General features: G+C 40.6%; 1 protein-coding gene across 4 annotated transcripts in view; it reads left to right on the top strand.

Moving 5' to 3' along the window:
* The window catches only part of LOC124613188 (kinesin-like protein KIF21A), a 504,551-nt gene that overhangs the window by 313,953 nt on the left and 171,119 nt on the right, over positions 1 to 19,479 (top strand). For all 4 annotated transcript variants that reach the window (XM_047141839.1, XM_047141838.1, XM_047141840.1 and 1 more), the window contains exon 2: positions 11,523 to 11,745. In XM_047141839.1, coding sequence (XP_046997795.1) covers positions 11,523 to 11,745 — 223 coding nt within the window. The remainder of the gene's footprint in view (positions 1 to 11,522; positions 11,746 to 19,479) is intronic.

The raw sequence follows: 19,479 nt of genomic DNA, 5'->3' as shown, positions 1-19,479 counted from the left end.
ACGGTTTCTTTTTCTTCTGTCTGTTATCGGATTTGATAACAGAGCGACAAGGGAACAGAGAAAACAATCAAATGACAAGTTGGCAGCTATTTCTGAATTGTTTAACAAGTTAATGTCGAACTCCGCAACATATTATATCTGCTTACAATTTGTAACAGTTGATTTTGAAATGCTAGTAGGTTTTCGTGGACGCTGTTCTTTTAGAGTATATCTGCAAAACAAACCCCAAAAATACGGGTTAAAAATTATGTGTTTGTGTTGTGCAAAATCGGATCCCTCACTGATGAGCAATACTCAAGAATAGGTCGAACGAGTGTTTTGTAAGCCACCTCCTTTGTTGATGGACCACATTTTCTAAGGACTCTCCCAATGAATCTCAACCTGGCACCCGCCTTACCAACAATTAATTTTATATGATCATTCCACTTCAAATCGTTCCGTAGTCATACGCCCAGATATTTTACAGAAGTAACTGCTACCAGTGTTTGCTCCGCTATCATACAATAAGAAACTCCTGACAGCAGTGCGAAAGGAATCAATGTGAAGTGTTTACTAGTCATAGGCAGAGCGAAAAGTAACAGGGTAAGATAAGCAGTTGAGACAAAAAGAAGGAAACAGAAATGGAGATGAAAAAAAGCATAGAGACGGAAGTTACGTCGATGACAAAATATTAAAGCTTTAATCGCCTCTCGTCTGCGGCATGGTTTTGAATACGACGCGGGTAGCAGGGTAATTCGTTCCATAGTCGTATGGTTGAAATGGAAAAGGAGATGGAGAAAAACTTAGTGCTGTGCAAAGGTACAGCCAAGATCCTAGGCATATTCTATCTGGTATTTCAGTCGCTGAATGACATTAGGTATCTAATACGTGAGGAGAGATGCTGACGGCACTGCTGACTAAGAAACCGATGAAGTAAGCAGAGCGAAGCGAAAATCACTCTACCTACCCTGTCACATCTAACCAGAGTGTAGGCCGGACTGATGTGATCAAACGGCCAAATGTAGCACACATACCTTACGCAAGCATTCATCGCTAGCTCGAGTCGTGTGATCGCTAGCCCGAGTTATGTGAAATTTTCGCCATTTCTGCCGTGTTGAAGCACATCACAATTGTAACGATTTGGTGGGACTAAAAACTGCAGTAAATTTTGAGTTGAAAATATTCTTCTTAATATTTGGATTTACTGTAGGCACGAGAGATTTCCTGCAAAAAGCAAGAGTTCTTTCCAATCTGGATGCCTATCCGCGATTATGCTAAGCTCTTTTACTGTTTTTTTGAAATGTTAATTGGATACGTCTTGCGAGAAGACTACAGTCATAAGAATTCCTATAACCTGGCATTAGTCACAGCCTTGTGATGTAGAAGCATCCTCTAGCAGTAACTAAGGAAATCGTAGGAATGGTGCCACGTCTTCTCAGCGGCGAAAGGCAAGGCTGCGTTTGTATACTTGAAAACGTCACCGCCTGCTGCAGTGACGACAAGCCGTGACTTAATAGTGTTGGCTAGGAGCGGCAGGTTGCGCGATTTCGTGACGATCTTTGAAGGTGACACCATCGCTTGGTTTAAAAGCCTTTCAAAGTTTCGTAATATCAGTACCTTAGTTTGGGAGCCTGTCAGTGTAGTCACAGCGTTGCCTTAGGGGATTACTTCACCAACGGCATGACGATAATATCCCAGGAGTCCTTCCAATGCAGTGTGATTTATGTGTTAATAACGTAGTATCAGCATCAATTATAAAAGCAGCAAGGCTTTAGACACGGGTTGCAACATGCAAATACACAGCTTTAAGCCAGTGCACTTGTGATACCGACATCAAGTGTGTAGTCGGCCAATGCCACCTGATGCCGTTTTTCTAGCTTATTTTCCGTAGCAGTGTGGGCAGTAGATTCAAACAATCGTAAAAGTACAACGCTATAATTGTACCTTACTGCTTTCAAATAAAATTGCAATATGCGTTTTCAGTTTAAATAAATTCCTTATTTTAGTCGCTTAATTTTCGCAGATTGTACAGTCTATAACATTTTAGTACTTGTGAACGACAGCACAACTATTCATATCGGCCTACAAGTGATGTATAAACAGAGATTTGATTTTACTAAAGTAACGGCCAAATGTGGCAAATTTCCGGTGCCCCAATTTTTAAAAAAGAGTTTTACATGTTTTCGTTTGCTTTTTAAAGCGTATAAGAAGTAAACAAACGTATAAAATCATGTTCACAAAATACAGATAATCTTTCGACGCGTACGCATCCATGCGTGGCGGAATGACTGCTTTCGTGATTAAGTGGGGAGCGTTTCCGGATAGTGACTCGGAGCTAGATTCGATTATTGGTGCCCCTCTTGGAATTTTGTATTGTGGAAAACTACGGAAGGGATCCACCCAGCCTCGGTAAAAACAGGGGAGCTGTTTGGATAAATTAGTAGCGACGGACCCCCAGAAGTCTACGAAGTGGCATCAAGTCAAGAGAACTTGCAGCCACCTACCCTTCCCATTTTCCGTGACCTCACTGGTAGCACAGACATGGGCCGACTCTTGGGGGGGGGGGGGGGCGCATCCATATGTCTGATAAACTTCGTGCGATCAAGGAGACTCCCACAACGTGACGTTCTTCGCTGCGCCGTCCGCCCCCGGTAGCTGAGGGGTCAGCGTGACAGACTGTCAATCCTAAGGGTCCGGGTTCGATTCCCGGCTGGGTCGGAGATTTTCTCCGCTCAGGGACTGGGTGTTGTGTTGTCCTAATCATCATCATTTCATCCCCATCGACGCGCAGGTCGCCGAAGTGGCGTCAACTTGAAAGACCTGCACCAGGCGAACGGTGTACCCGACGGGAGGCCCTAGCCACACGACATTTCATTTCATTTTTTCGCTGCGCCTCTCTTGGCAGAAATGTACCATCCTGCATACCAGGTTGACCTATGGCTTTTTACTCTGTAATAAGCTGCCCCCCTCCCCCTTATGTAGTTGTATCGAGTGGATCGACTTGTTGGGGTATGGAGACAACCTCATGAATCCATGGCCCCTGCATGCCAGAAGGAGACTGTTAAAGCAGGTGGAGGCTCTGTAATGGTGCGGGGCACGTGCAGTTAGTGATATGGGACCCCTGATACGACTCTGAAAGTTGACACGTATGTAAGCATCCTGTCTGATCACCTGCATCCATTCATGACCATTGTGTATTCCAACGGAATTGGGCAATTCCATCTGGACAATGCGACACCCGCACGCCAGAATTGCTAGAGAGTCGTTCCAGGAACACTCTTCTGAGTTAAAACACTTCCTCTGGTTTGAACACTTCCACTGGCCGCCAGACATGAATTTTATTGAGCATGTCCGGGATGCCTTGCAACGTGCTGTTCAGAAGAGATATTTACCCTCTCGAACTCTTACGGATTTCCGGACAGCCCTGCGGGATTCATGGGGCCATTTCCCTCCAGCACTATTTCAGACATTAGTGGAGGCCATGCCATCTCGTGTTGCAGCACTTGTGCGTGTTGGCGGGGGCCCTAACACGATATTATAGTCATGTTGGAAGGCGGCTCTATTTTCAGCCGTTCTGCGCATCTCCCACCATTAACAGCTTAGCAGCCAACAAGATTCATTCTCTTTCCGAGCGGCTAGCTGCGAGTTACCAACTAGACTGTGAGAGAATCTCTCCCGAATGCTGCGCTGTTGCCATGTCACGTGACGGCAAGCAACTTTAATTAAATTGCATGTCTTTGGAGTGTTGTCGTAATTGTGCAACTGGATTCGTGATTTCCTACTGTATGTAGTAATCGACGAAAATCATCGAATAAGACAGAAGTGATATCAGGCGTTTGCAAGGAAGTGTTACAGGCGCTCCTCTGTTTCCGATCTAATAAACGATGTGGGAAACAATCTGAGCAGCCCTCTTAGATTGTTTGCAAATGATGCTGTGATTTACCATCTTACAAAGTCATCAGAGATTAAAACAAATTAGAAAACGACTTAGACAAGATTCTGTATGGTGAGAAAAGTGGCAATTGAAACTAAATAATGAAAAGTCTGAAGTCACTCACATGAGTGAATTCAGTTAACAGGATAAAACAAACCATTCTAAAGGCTGTAAATTCAATTAAATACTTACGAATAACTTAAAATGCAACTATCACTTAGATAGCGTTGTGCAAAGCATTCCAAAGACTGCGGTTTATTGGCAGAACAATCATAAAATGAAGCAGGTCTACTGAAGAACTACTTACAGTATGTTTTTCCATCCTCTTCTAGATTACTGCTGTTGGGGATGGGATCCATAGCAGATCGGATTGATAGAAAAAATTAAAAGAAGGGCAGCTCATTTCGTATTTTCGCGAAGTAGAGGAGAGACTGCCTCGGATATCATAAGCGCATTGGGGTGGCAGTGATCGAAACAATGGCGTTTTTCGTTGTGTCAGGAGTTTCTCATGAAGTTTCAGTCGCCACCTTTCTCCTCTGGGTGTGAAAATACTTTGTTGGCACCCATCTACGTAGTGGAGGACTGATCATCATAATAAAATAAAAGAAATTAGAGCTCGCACGGAAAGATTAAAGCGGTCGTGTTTCCTGCGCGCTATTCGAAAGGGGGAATAACTTGAAGGTGGTTCTACGAACGCTGTGCCATACAATTGTGAATTGCAGAGTAATCATGCAGATGCAATAAAGATGCTTCACAAGCCGTCCACAAGGTGTACGTCCCGCATTTACAACTTCTTCAAATGTGAAACTGAAATCGGTACTTCAGTTTTTGACATTTTGGAGACTCAAGAACGAACTGTAGAAGCACGTGTTAGCAAGAGAACTGTATAGAAAATAGTAAACAAAAGTGTCGGAGCTGTAGAAACCCCAGGAAAATTTGTTTTAGTGTCGCCTGAAAATCATCTAAATCGCAAGAAACCTGTGACACAAGTAGGTGGTTTTGACAACGAAGTTTTAAAACGCTCCATGTTTGAAATGTATATAAGAAGGGAATATGTAACATCACAAAAACTTTTTAGAATTATGCATGAGCAGACTGGCTTCAAAGGTAGCGCTTCATCAATGCTAATAATTTTAAAATACCTAGCACGAACGACGTCCGTTATAAAGACGCACGATACAAGAGGAGGAAGTAGTTCTACGGTGTGTTAACTTGGTGAAACATTGGTGAATCAGAATCATTCCATGAATACCTGCTGGAAAATGAATGATGGGACTGGCGGTTTTAAAGTTCCCATAGAAGAAGATTCTCGGATACTTATTCTGCATGCTCTTCTTCTGATATGGTTCCTGAGAGTAAACTTTTATTTAAGTGTAAGAAAAACAGTAGTGACTTGTGCATGAAGCAATAGACGACATCCCCCCTTCAGGCAAGGGCACACAGTGTGTTTCACGCTGGAAAGTTTCGGAAATAAGACTTTCACAAGGAGGTGAAGATGGATAAAAGTCTTGAACGCATCATCCTAAATTTACCATCAGATGGTTCGGGCATGGACTCAGATAGCAGATGGTATTGCGATGTAGACTTCGAAACACAGTGAAGTAATGATCTTTCTTGGCTTTAAACACTCGTGATTTAGAAACATTTTAGTCATATCAATTGCATGAGAACTTCCTAGCTTTTATTGATTAGGAATATGAAGACTGTGAAGCATTCAAACTATAATGTTAAACTGATTGCCCAAGGGAGAGTTAAGCTTTTCCCATTCTCTTGTATTACTCCCGAGAATGCGGCTGGATAACTTCGTCAAAAACTCCAGTGTTTCGACATGTAAATCCCTGTCACGAATTGCAAAATGCCATAAAATGAAAGGGATGGTTACCTGTCGAGACATCGGTAGTTTTCGACGTTATCGGTCAGCATTCCGTCGAGTTACTTAGAGAAGATTGTTAATTGTTAGCTTGTTCAATGGATCATAAATGCGTTCTCCCACTGTAGTGTCGAACGAGTTAGTTTAAACTCATAATGCTTGTTGACACCGAAAAGTATGATATCATACTGACAACTTTTACGATAGTCTTTTGTACTAGTCTGTGCTACCAGTAATTCTTTTTTATGCATAGTTATTTTCCATTGAACTGCAGTGAAACACGCCTACATACGCGCATTATACACATTTAAAATATTATGTGGAGTAGAAGCAGTTGTCAAACAAATATAATGATTTCGGTTTGAGTTTGAAGTTTAATTTTTGATGTATTACATTTTTACTTATAGACAAATCGCAGTAAATGACAATTATTGCAACTTTTTCGATGATCTTGTCGTTAGACAAACGTCGTTTTGAAAAAAATTGACACCTTCACAAAGCTATTATCAGCTTTTCTCGCCTTCCCATGTCACACAGACAATTGCTGTGGAGAGTGGACACAGCCTCAAGACTCACAAGTAAGATTTCTCTCATCTCCTCCACGCTCTTCAGTGTATGCTCGTCACAAGTGTGTTAACAATGGGCAGCAAAAATGCAGACTGCCACAACAATGGACGAAAGTGAAGACGCCACAAGAAGACAGCCATTTCAGATGAACAGAACAGCCACAACAATGGACGACAATGAAGACGCCTCAAAAAGACAGCCATTTCAAATGATCAGAACAGACCAAAACACAAGCAAAGACAGAAATCTATTACTGGTACTTCAAGATCTACGTACATTTGTTAGATACTTTTGTACTGCCGTTTTTTTGCTTGGTAGTGTTATACATCGAAACAAGTACAGTATTAAATAATTAACAAAATTATTAAAACTTGTGATTGGTAGCTATTTTTAGGAAACCTGTTCATAAATAGGGAAGTAAGGGGTGAGCGTCCTATAGGCGACGAAGTCATTAGAAGTAGCGACCCCTGCATGAGGTTCGAGGATGCGGGACAGATCCATTTCCGACGCAACGTTGCCATGAAACGAACACTTCATGTGGAGCTGCACCAAAACATCCTGTATCAAATGAGTTCCTGAAAGTGTGCGTTCCAAGGTACCTTGCTGGTGGTATCATTGTGGTTGTGTAGGTCGAAGTGAAGTGGAAGGAAGAGAAGGATTTCTGGTCAGAAGAGTATCGGGTAATATCAACAGCAGCAGAAAATGGTATAACAGGTGCAGGATTCGTTATGAATAGGAAGGTAGGGCAGGGGGTGTGTGTGTACTGTGAGCAGTTCAGTGACCGGGTTGTTCTAATCAGAATCGACAGCAGACCAACACCGACAACGATAGTTCAGGTATACATGCCGACGTCGCAAGCTGAAGATGAACAGATAGAGAAAGTGTATGAGGATATTGAAAGGGTAATGCAGTATGTAAAGGGGGACGAAAATCTAATAGTCATGGGCGACTGGAATGCAGTTGTAGGGGAAGGAGTAGAAGAAAAGGTTACAGGAGAATATGGGCTTGGGACGAGGAATGAAAGAGGAGAGAGACTAATCGAGTTCTGTAAGAAGTTTCAGCTAGTAATAGCGAATACCCTGTTCAAGAATCACAAGAGGAGGTGGTATACTTGGAAAAGGCCGGGAGATACGGGAAGATTTCAATTAGATTACATCATGGTCAGACAGAGATTCCGAAATCAGATACTGGATTGTAAGGCGTACCCAGGAGCAGATATAGACTCAGATCACAATATTGTAGCGATGAAGAGTAGGCTGAAGTTCAAGACATTGGTCAGGAAGAATCAATACGCAAAGAAGTGGGATACGGAAGTACTAAGGAATGACGAGATACGTTTGAAGTTCTCTAACGCTATAGATACAGCAATGAGGAATAGCGCAGTAGGCAGTACAGTTGAAGAGGAATGGACATCTCTATAAAGGGCCATCACAGAAGTTGGGAAGGAAAACATAGGTACAAAGAAGGTAGCTGCGAAGAAACAATGGGTAACAGAAGAAATACTTCAGTTGATTGATGAAAGGAGGAAGTACAAACATGTTCCGGGAAAATCAGGAATACAGAAATACAAGTCGCTGAGGAATGAAATAAATAGGAAGTGCAGGGAAGCTAAGACGAAATGGCTGCAGGAAAAATGTGAAGACATCGAAAAAGATATGATTGTCGGAAGGACAGGCTCAGCATACAGGAAAGTCAAAACAACCTTTGGTGACATTAAAAGCAACGGTGGTAACATTAAGAGTGCAACGGGAATTCCACTGTTAAATGCAGAGGAGAGAGCAGCTAGGTGGAAAGAATACATTGAAAGCCTCTATGAGGGTGAAGATTTGTCTGATGTGATAGAAGAAGAAACAGGAGTCGAGTTAGAAGAGATAGGGGATCCAGTATTAGAATCGGAATTTAAAAGAGCTTTGGAGGACTTACGGTCAAATAAGGCAGAAGGGATAGATAACATTCCATCAGAATTTTCGAAATCATTGGGGGAAGTGGCGACAAAACGACTATTCACGTTGGTGTGTAGAATATATGAGTCTGGCGATATACCATCTGACTTTCGGAAAAGCATCATCCACACAATTCCGAAGGCGGCAAGAGCTGACAAGTGCGAGAATTATCGCACAATCAGCTTAACAGCTCATGCATCGAAGCTGCTTACAAGAATAATATACAGAAAAATGGAAAAGAAAATTGAGAATGCGCTAGGTGAGGATCAGTTTGGCTTTAGGAAAAGTAAAGGGACGAGAGAGGCAATTCTGACGTTACGGCTAATAATGGAAGCAAGGCTAAAGAAAAATCAAGACACTTTCATAGGATTTGTCGACCTGGAAAAAGCGTTCGACAATATAAAATGGTGCAGGCTATTCGAGATTCTGAAAAAAGTAGGGGTAAGCTATAGGGAGAGACGGGTCATATACAATATGTACAACAACCAAGAGGGAATAATAAGAGTGGACGATCAAGAACGAAGTGCTCGTATTAAGAAGGGTGTAAGACAAGGCTGTAGCCTTTCTCCCCTAGTCTTCAATCTGTACATCGAGGAAGCAATGATGGAAATAAAAGAAAGGTTCAGTAGTGGAATTAAAACACAAGGTGAAAGGATATCAATGATACGATTCGCTGATGACATTGCTATCCTGAGTGAAAGTGAAGAAGAAGTAAATGATCTGCTGAACGGAATGAACAGTCTAATGAGTACACAGTATGGTTTGAGAGTAAATCGGAGAAAGACGAAGGTAATGAGAAGTAGTAGAAATGAGAACAGCGAGAAACTTAACATCAGGATTGATGGTCACGAAGTCAATGAAGTTACGGAATTCTGCTACCTAGTCAGTAAAATAACCAATGACGGACGGAGCAAGGAGGACATCAAAAGCAGACTCGCTATGGCAAAAAAGGCATTTCTGGCCAAGAGAAGTCTACTAATATCAAATACCGGCCTTAATTTGAGGAAGAAATTTCTGAGGATGTACGTCTGGAGTACAGCATTGTATGGTAGTGAAACATGGACTGTGGGAAAACCGGAACAGAAGAGATGGTTCAAATGGCTCTGAGCACTATGGGACTCAACTGCTGAGGTCATTAGTCCCCTAGAACTTAGAACTAGTTAAATCTAACTAACCTAAGGACATCACAAACAACCATGCCCGAAGCAGGATTCGAACCTGCGACCGTAGCGGTCTTGCGGTTCCAGACTGCAGCGCCTTTAACCGCACGGCCACTTCGGCCGGCAACAGAAGAGAATCGAAGCATTTGAGATGTGGTGCTATAGACGAATGTTGAAAATTAGATGGACTGATAAGCTAAGGAATGAGGAGGTTCTACGCAGAATCGGAGAGTAAAGGAATATGTGGAAAACACTGATAAGGAGAAGGGACGGGATGATAGGACATCTGCTAAGACATGAGGGAATGACTTCCATGGTACTACAGAGGGAGCTGTAGAGGGCAAAAACTGTAGAGGAAGACAGAGATTGGAATACGTCAAGCAAATAATTGAGGACGTAGGTTGCAAGTGCTACTCTGAGATGAAGAGGTTAGCACAGGAAAGGAATTCGTGGCGGGCCGCATCAAACCAGTCAGTAGACTGATGGCCAAAAAAAAAAAAAAAAAAAAAAAAAAAAAAAAAAAAAAAAAAAAAAAAAAAAAACAAAGTCGGATCACATGCGGTTTCCAACCCATTTGCACACGAATCAATTTTGAACATTCAGTTCAACATATTTTTTGCCAACCTCTGTTGTTACTGATTGTACTATATCCGAAATTGAACGGGATTTCTAATGAATAGTCCATTAAATTTCGGGCATGCAGCCGTGCAAATAAAATGTCTTCCATCCTCAGACGATACGCGGCCTATATATCAATGTAAGAAATTTTGTTTGCGCCGCTGCATACCAGAAATTTAATGGAGGACTTCTATAACACACACACACACACACACACACACACACACACACACACACACACACTCTCACTCACTTCTGTTGAACTAATAAGTGTTCTGCCGCTTATTTGGTTGTCGAACACTCATTTGACTGTTCTGCAGGCACTCACTAGGCGTAAGAATTACGATCTGCGCAGCATCCCACCGTTGTTGTCATCACAAGTTCTGTTGCAAACAGCTTCGTAGTGCGCACTGCGTCACTCACTGCCTGTAAAGGACACGAAGCGAGTTCTGAAACGTTCCCTGCAAGGACGCGGTACGTAGTAAACACCTGGCGCGCGGAATGTTGGCGTATATTGCTCATAGCTCGTGAGGCACTGACAGCTGTAGCCAAAATCGTCAAGTGCATCTCCGGATGCGCCAATGACACCCACTGCAGATAGCGCAGCAACGTTGCTCACACGTTCATTCTCCGTACCATACGAAGTCACTAGAAATATTTACACATAGTTTCTTAATTAAGATCGCGGGACAAAATATTGGTCACTACCTTAAAAGAGCACGCTCATCGCTTTGGAGCTCTGTAGAAGTTGTAGAAATGGTAACAGGCAGTCATATGAGTGGAAGCAGCGCAGTAAGATGGGTTACTGTGGAGACATGGCAGGAAGGAGCTGTCTTCTGCGTACGTGAATGAACCTCCCAATTTGTTGCTGTTTTAGCGTTGTCGATCCGATGTGTCTGCGAGGAATGGTGTACCGCCTGCAACCATGTAACATGGTCTAAAAACAGTGGTCGTAAAAATATCCGTCGGAGGCCGTTAGGCCTACTGGGGGCTAAACTTTTAAAGGTCACTGGAATTTTAAGGGTATACTACATACTCTTTCCTTGTTTCCCCTATTTTTCTCCCCCACATTAAATGTTTTATCTATAACGACTAATAAATTTTCTGAGCGTTATTCTTATGGCTTTGAACGTGTTTAAATAATTTTTGTCTAAGTTGTCTTCAAAACATTATCAAAATCCACTGTTTACCCTTTACAATGTACATCTTATGAACTGGCACAACCTCAGTGATATCACCTACTTGTTGACAGAACATTCAACTCACACCCCCTCCTGGACGCCTAAAAAAGTTACACTGCACTAAATATTGAGATACTTCCAATTATGTACTTTTTAGCCGGTAGAATATAATTCATCTACATTAGTTCCTTTAAAATAACTTTTACTCATAGCTCTGCAGAAAAGTAATCTATTTTTGAATACTGAGCATGCTTCTTATTTTTGTTTCAGAATCCGACCACAGATCCCTCGAGAAGTAATAGACATGTGTCGTGTATGTACTGCTGTGACACCAGGAGAGCCGCAGGTGACTCTGGGCTCGGATAAGGCATTCACATATGACTATGTATTTGATATGCCTGTAATGCAAGATGAAATTTATGGTACCTGTGTCAGCAGTTTGGTTGATGGTTCCTTGGAAGGATACAATGCAACAGTACTGGCATATGGGCAAGTAAGTTCGAAATCTTTGCGCAGTGAAGGACTGAGTGACAGTCATTGTGAGACTAGCATAGTTCTAATGTTTGGCATCATAATATGGGAATCAACTAGAGAAAAGTGATGGTGTTACGCTTGGATCAGCAGATGCAAGATAATAATGCAAACTACATACGTTTTGTCTTTTAACATGTCTGGTAACTTTGATGCCATACTATACATCTGGTCTGAATGTGAAAGTTCCATATTGCAGTGCCTCTGTTGTTTCAATGTACCGTGCAACGTCTTTCAGATATGCCCGCATGTCTGAAGGAACAGGCATTACTACGACCATCAGCTGTATGAGGTATAAGAATCATATGTTGAATCTCAAACAGTGAGAGACATATGAAGAAAGTCAAGGCATTATATCTAGATTCCTTCAGACGAGCATGCATATCTGAAGGGACAGGCTCTGCTGCACTCATCAGGTGTACGGAACGTAAGAATTATATTTGTATTTGTGAACAGGGCGAAATTCCAGATACACATTGTATTAGTGACTATGAAAATTTGTGCCGGACCGTGATGCGAACTCCCCGCTTTGCCACTTTGACCTGGCCAAATCCAAACTTCCATATGTTACCATTCCGCGTATAGATTGACAAAACTATTCTTTTCACAGATCAGTTTTGAACTGATGACGCACTGAACTGAACTAGCTCTTTTTCATGACTCAGCACTCACCTCCACCACAAAAATAAGTAGAAGAAAGATTGCCTTTTTAATTTAGGTCACTAAATCTGTATTTTTATCTGATTTGGGCTTTTCAAAGAACATATAAAGAGGAGTAATAATTTTGTCCCTAGTAATTTTCAGATATAGGCGTTTTAAATTTCGTTTGCTGTAAAAATATATAACAACAAAATCCTAAATATTTTTTATCAAGCAGAAAAATTTTAAGAATGAAGACTACTCTTGTTATGTGTTGATTCTTTTATTGGAAAAAAATACAAAAATTATAACAGCTGTAATTGAAGTGTATCTGCAGCATGACTTACAGTTAGTATTACTGTATGATGTGTTCCCATAAAGAAAAAAATTAATAAATATTGTTGTTCCGGCCAACGTGGTATCCTTCTCACTCTTTTAATATAGGGTGCCTAGGAGGCTATTTTCTCGGATAGCTAGACAATAATTCAAGCAAATCTTATTAATGGAGTTTATTACAGTAAGTTAAATAGATAATACTTTACGTATTTATAAAGATGGATCGCAAGCAAATCGCGACGTTCAAATAATCAGTGCACTTCGATGTATACAACTTCATGCAAGCAAATAATACAGTTCACAAGTCACTGCTATAATGTGTATATCACGGCTCGTCTTCCAGTGCGTCCGCGGCTAGGGGGAGCGGCGCTTACATTCTCTTCGTATAGGGGCCGCTCCTGTCGTGGTGTCGTCCTAGTCAGCGTATCAATTGCTGACGTCCTGTCACAGCCCTCTCTGCTGTAACGTTTCAGGCCGACGTGCCGGCGCTTGATGACAGTTGTCATTTATAAATGAAATTTTACCAATTTTAGTCAATGTCTCTTTCTCTTAGTGCACATTTTGCCTGCTTTGGAAAATATTCCTTCATAGGCCACTGATGTTCCTATGATACATAATTCTTTTAGAACCAGTTGATATCAGAGGCAAAAATGTAGAAATAGGAGTACCACAAGGCAGCATCCTAGGGCCCATATTGTTTCTTGTCTATATAAATGATTTTCACGCCTCAGATGATGCAGCCAAAGCAATAATATTTGCAGATGATACTAGTGTGATAATAAGTTCAAATGGTTCAAATGGCTCTGAGCACTATGCGACTTAACTTCTAAGGTCATCAGTCGCCTAGAACTTAGAACTAATTAAACCTAACTAACCTAAGGACATCACACACATCCATGCCCGAGGCAGGATTCGAACCTGCGACCGTAGCGGTCGCTCGGTTCCAGAGTGTAGCGCCCAGAACCGCACGGCCACTCCGGCCGGCTGTGATAATAAGTGCACCAAAGCAATTGCTACCAACAACTGCTGATAAAGTACTAAATTACATCCATTCTTGGCTCAATGCAAACAGGTTGATATTGAATGTAAATAAAACAAATTATAAGCAGTTTGGGAAAAGGTGTCAAAATATAAATCTCGATCTGGTGTGGGGTGACAAAGCCTTAAGACAGAGTGACATCCACAAAATTGCTGGGGATTCATGTGGATGAAAACTTAAATTTTAATGACCACGTAATAAAACTTGCACAGAAACTTAATTCAGCCTGTTTTGCCCTCAGAATTATTGCAAATGTTTGTACCTTAGAGGGTGCCAGAATGGCATATTTCGACTATTTTCAGTCTCTTGCCACATACGGAATAATATTTTGGGGTTCCTCAACAGGGCGCCTAAAACATTTTTTTTTTTTTTTTTGCAGAAGAGGGCCATCCGAATAATAACTCACAGTCATCCGCAGACACAGTGCAAACCCATATTCAGAAAGCTTAGAACACTTACTATACCATCATTATACGTATACAAATGTGTACTGTATGTCAGGACCCACATTGCAGATTTTCAGACAAATGCCGACTTTCATAACTACAATACCCGTAATAGCGCAGCACTCCATACTCAGCGAACAAAAAGAACGAATACACAAAGGCATGTGAGCCATATCGGTGCAAAACTGTACTACGCACTGCCAGTCAACATCAGGCAGTTAGAAGATGATAACAAATTTAAAACCGAATTTAAAAAATTTCAAGTAGAACAATATTTTTATTCTGTAAATGACTATGTAGGTTAATAAATTTTTTCTGATGATATTTATAAAGGCAAAATGGAAAATACTCTATCTGTACCTAATCATTCATTACCTAATCATTCATTACATTTACATACTTAAAGGACAGCTGTTGTGTGATGTAAGTATATACTTAAGCAGTGTTGTGTATATAAGGACTTGCCGTTTAGGGAGGACAAAACTAAAGCCTTATGAAAAACAGACTATGCATTTAAAATAACAAGCACGGGTGTATATAGGCTATATTAATTTCATTGCATTATTATTAATTTCATTGTATTATTTTGTTTTGTACTTTTTTACGTATATATTGTTTGTGTCCCATTTCTTTGAAATGGCTTACATGTACCCTTGACAACATCCATACAATATTTATTGTCAACGGATGGATAAATAAAATAAATAAATAAAACAGTGCTGGTCACAGCAGTTTTCTTGTTTCCCGCCAATTTAAGGGATTGCTGTATTTAGGCAAATATCCCTCCACTAAATATTTGTCCAGTTTGGCAGTTGCTGTTTTTTCTGGGTCTTGACTTCCTTGCAGCTGACTAATACGAGTAGTTTCATTGAACTCTTCTCAGATGAAGTAGCCTCATGTGTCACAGTGATAACTGGTTGAGAAATGAGCTCTTATTGTTTCTTGTTAAACAACCAACGCCTATATTTCTGCATTATCCTCCGCTTAGCAGTCCTGAAGTGCTTTGTGGTCTGAAAATCCTTGCCTTTGAATTGGGGGTCCAGCAACATCGCCTGACTAATCAGTTCATTGTTGGAGGTAACCCCAAACCACTCTGATAACGCTTTACGAAAATGATCAACCACTCGCTATTTCTTGAGTATAATCTTTATTTTTGTCTTTAAAAGATTTTAGTTACTGTTTCATTCATCTTGGCAAGATTTTCATTTTTAAAAGAGAGACTGTTTCCTCGTAGGACACTGCTTTGGTTACCTCATGGAAAACTTTCAAAATCCTTAAAGGCTGTTGCATTATCTTTCAGTCTGTACCTTAAAGGTGATTAATTTTCCGTCTAAAATAGCGAGGCAATAAATTATGGGATCTTTAAAAAGTAAATCGTTGCAGCATTTCGTAAATAGAGTTCCATATGATTGGGACATCTTGCTTCAGTTTGTCTTTTTTTTTTATTTATTGTATTTCAGCAAATTTTCTTAAAGCAAAGGCTCCCTCCTTAAGAAAGATTACAACTCATTTGACCCCGTCGACGGGTTTCTGTATGGGCATCTGAATTGCGTGTTGCAGAGCGAGGTTTAAAGAATGTGCAATGCGTGGGATGTGCGAAAGTTTCAGAAGCATGCAGTTAATTTCATATTTGACGCATCTTCTGTTGTTATGGAAGTGATTTTAAAATTGATATTATATTTGGGATAACAGACTTTACTCATTTTGAGATGTTTTCTGTAGTATGCCTGTCTTAGAATTGTGAACACTCTAAAAAGGTAAGACTTTAGTTCACTCTTCTCATCTATGAAATGTGCAGTCGGTACATAGAAACTAATATTACTTGTATTTACACTCGTTCACACATCAGACGTAAGACAGACTGTCGTTGCGGTGGTCAAATCATTTTTAATTTTATCAAATAACTCGTGGTGCAAGCTGGGTATTAGAGAGTTTGACAACGTTTTTACATGTTTTGACTTGTTTAATTATATAAATTACTTATTGGTTGTTGTAAATGAAAGGCAGTTGAAGGTGAGGGCACCGCAAAAGGAAAAAATCAGAACTTGGTCCGGAACTTGACGACACTAATGGGCTGGATGCAGCTTGACAGTCATTTGTGTTGCTGGGTGGATGCCTTCACCCTAGGTGGAAGCAGACCTCAGTGACGACAGTTCACGAGAAATGAATTCTCGAATTTCTGCATCGATCGATGGCGACCTTGATCGGCTTCGCGATCCACATCGTTCCAGAGGTACTGTAGGATGCTTCGATTTTAGATGTCTCTTCAGGTTTGATAATGACCACAGCCCATGGCAATTATCTGCTGACCCGTAGCCGCATTTTCCCGTTCCTTCCATTTTGGTAAAATGGTACCGAACATGGCTCGTAATTCTTCTAGATGAAGGCAATGTGGATGACATATTGTTGTGCTACACTGAAAAGTACATTTCTAAAATTAAAATATTTACTATTAACATAGCCATTTCAAATTGTAAAAGCCTGAAGTGAGAACAGATATACATGCAGCACATTCTACAATCAGAAGTTATAGTGTAGGATGTAGAACGTAGTGATCTGCGAAACCTAGACCCACAATCGTGTGAAGTTTGTATCATATAAAAAACGGCGTGAAACTCGCGAAGGCAAACCTGATAATATGCGAAGAATTCACTGCTGAAAGAAAAATTTTGAGTAATGTGATATCTGAATTTTGGCTACATAGTGTTTGACCAAAAGCTGGCAGGATAATGGTGCAGATAAAGACTGGAAAAAACCAGTTCATTTGAACTCTTAAAGCCTGTGCTATAGGAGCTACGAACTTGTCTATTCATGCAGCCACTAGCTCTACCAGTGTGTCTGTAATGCTACTGTAGAACATAGTTGCTCATCACTTTCAACTCATTTTGACGAATTCCGCTATATATTTCAGAATACCATGCCTTTCTTCTAATGAAGTGGACATCTGGCTCAAGCCAAGCATGCTCTCCAGTTCCCTAAATATAGACTCCACTGTCCTAAGACACCACAGAAGTTACAGATGAGCAGGTTGAGTAGTGGCTTACAAACGCCGTAACTTATTGTTGACTGTGTTTCTCACATCCATTACTAATGAAGACAAACAAGTCAAATATATGTTGTAAATATCAAATTTCTTAGGAAAATTTGCCTAATATGCGTCCTCTACATACGTCAGAAAGTACGTGGGATAGCTTGTTTCAGAACTGACCTTTCAAAATTCGATTAGACTTAGGAGGATATAAGTAATGGTAGGAACACTAACATAAATATTCCCCCCTTTCACTGTCAAATTAAAGTGTGTAGTTTCCTCTTCAAATGAAACAGTATTTCACCTTGCACCTATCCATAATGCAGACTATAGTCCGGCACCCATACATATATTTGCTACGAAATCCACAAGTAAAGATATACGTACCTGGAATATCAGCTTACAACATAATATTCATGACATTACTCTGTAAAATATGTAAGGAATAAACTGTGCCAACCTACAGAGACTTTAAGAGTATCTGTGTGCCTGAACTTGCAGTGGAGGCACAACAGATAATTTGGGATACCAAATTTTGCATACCAATCCTGGACGTGAAAGACCAACTCCATGGATTTATTACCCAACTAACTGTATTACGCGATAAATATGCTCCTCCAAAGACTGGAAACTGTACCTTGGCTAACAGAAGAGCGAAAAAAGTTCATGAATCTTGAAGACACACCACATCAGGCTTACAAGCGACTTCCTACCATTGAAAATAAAATTGGTTACAACCAGAAAGCTAACAGAGTTAATCATATGAGAGAAACAAAGACATGGCAATACATTAACCTAAACATAAAGACCAGATGCTCTATGGGAAAGCTTCTGTGATCTAGCGAAGAGTAGGCAAAGTAGAAGCTGCAGCTGATCCCATTGCCCTTCAAGGAATTAAACCATTACTTAACTTTGGAAATAACCTTCAACAAACTGTAAACAAAACATAGACTTATTGATTACTTTGTGGAAGTGAATGATAGTAGTAGCGAAAAATTCTTTCTTGGCCTGACAATGCTGTCAAAATATCCTTTAGCTCAGCATTTACTGCACAGCATGACATTGCGGTTCAGATGATCAAGTTTATTGTTGGCCCACTACTGCTCCCTAGACATTGAATCTCTTACCTAGCAGAAACACTCGTTCCCATCAGAATGCAAGCACTAAAGACCCGATTGCTAAGAATAGTAGCTGGGTACATTGTCTGACTGGAGAGTGAACGAGGACATCAGAAAAAAGCTGAGAGTGAGAAACGTGAATGACCAGGTTAAAGGATACAGAAACAACTAGAAGGAATATGTCAGAAGAATGGAAGATGACAGATTACAAAACTTTATGATAATTATTACCAAGTGAACAGAAGATACTTAGGAATACTGAGGAAAATCAACAATTTCAACCTACAAGGCATAACAGACAAATGGCTAATATATGCAGAGAGAAGAAGAGATATCATATTAAAAATATTACGATTTTTTAAGTAATTGTGATGTAAATAAGTTTTATAATTACGTAAAAACTCCGGTCTGATGTAAGAGGACTCCTGATGGCATTAATTTGTTCAGGTTAAATGAATAAATAAGAAATTAAACTTAGTATACAGGTTGGCCCAGGATGAATGGTCAATATTCAGGGACATGACAGGAACTATCGTTTGAAGCAAAATACTTCATATGGACATAAGCACTATTCTGAATGGTATTGGAGGCAGAACATATTTAATTTACATTGTTACTTATTTTCTTTATTGTTCAGTACATTGTAATTGTTTACAACATACCATAGTAGTGTAGTCCACAGCTCGTGATCTCACGGTAGTGTTCTCGCTTCCCGAGCACGGGATCCCGGCTTCGATTTCCAGCAGGGTCAGGGATTTTTACCTGCCCCGACGTGACTGGGTGGTGTTGTCATCATCATCCATCCATCCCCATTATGGTCGGAGGAAGGCAACGGCAAACCGTTTCCATTAGAAGCTTGCCTAGTGTGGTGGTGTGGGTCTGGCGTATCGTTCCCTTCGCTCTGTCAAGAAGCATGGGTCTTCATTTCCATAGTGGCCTAGATGAAGTTGAGACAAATAATTTGATGTAGGGCACATGGCATATCAGGTCGGGAAACTACTGCAACTGGCTTACCTACACTTCAATTCTTTCTCTGTCTTCATGCAACTTGTGAGCCTTTGAGAAAAAATGAATTGGACCTTTCTAAAGG

Source organism: Schistocerca americana, chromosome 4 (assembly GCF_021461395.2).
Source record: "Schistocerca americana isolate TAMUIC-IGC-003095 chromosome 4, iqSchAmer2.1, whole genome shotgun sequence".
NCBI classification, from domain to species: domain Eukaryota; kingdom Metazoa; phylum Arthropoda; class Insecta; order Orthoptera; family Acrididae; genus Schistocerca; species Schistocerca americana.
This window is presented reverse-complemented; position numbering and strand designations above follow the sequence as displayed.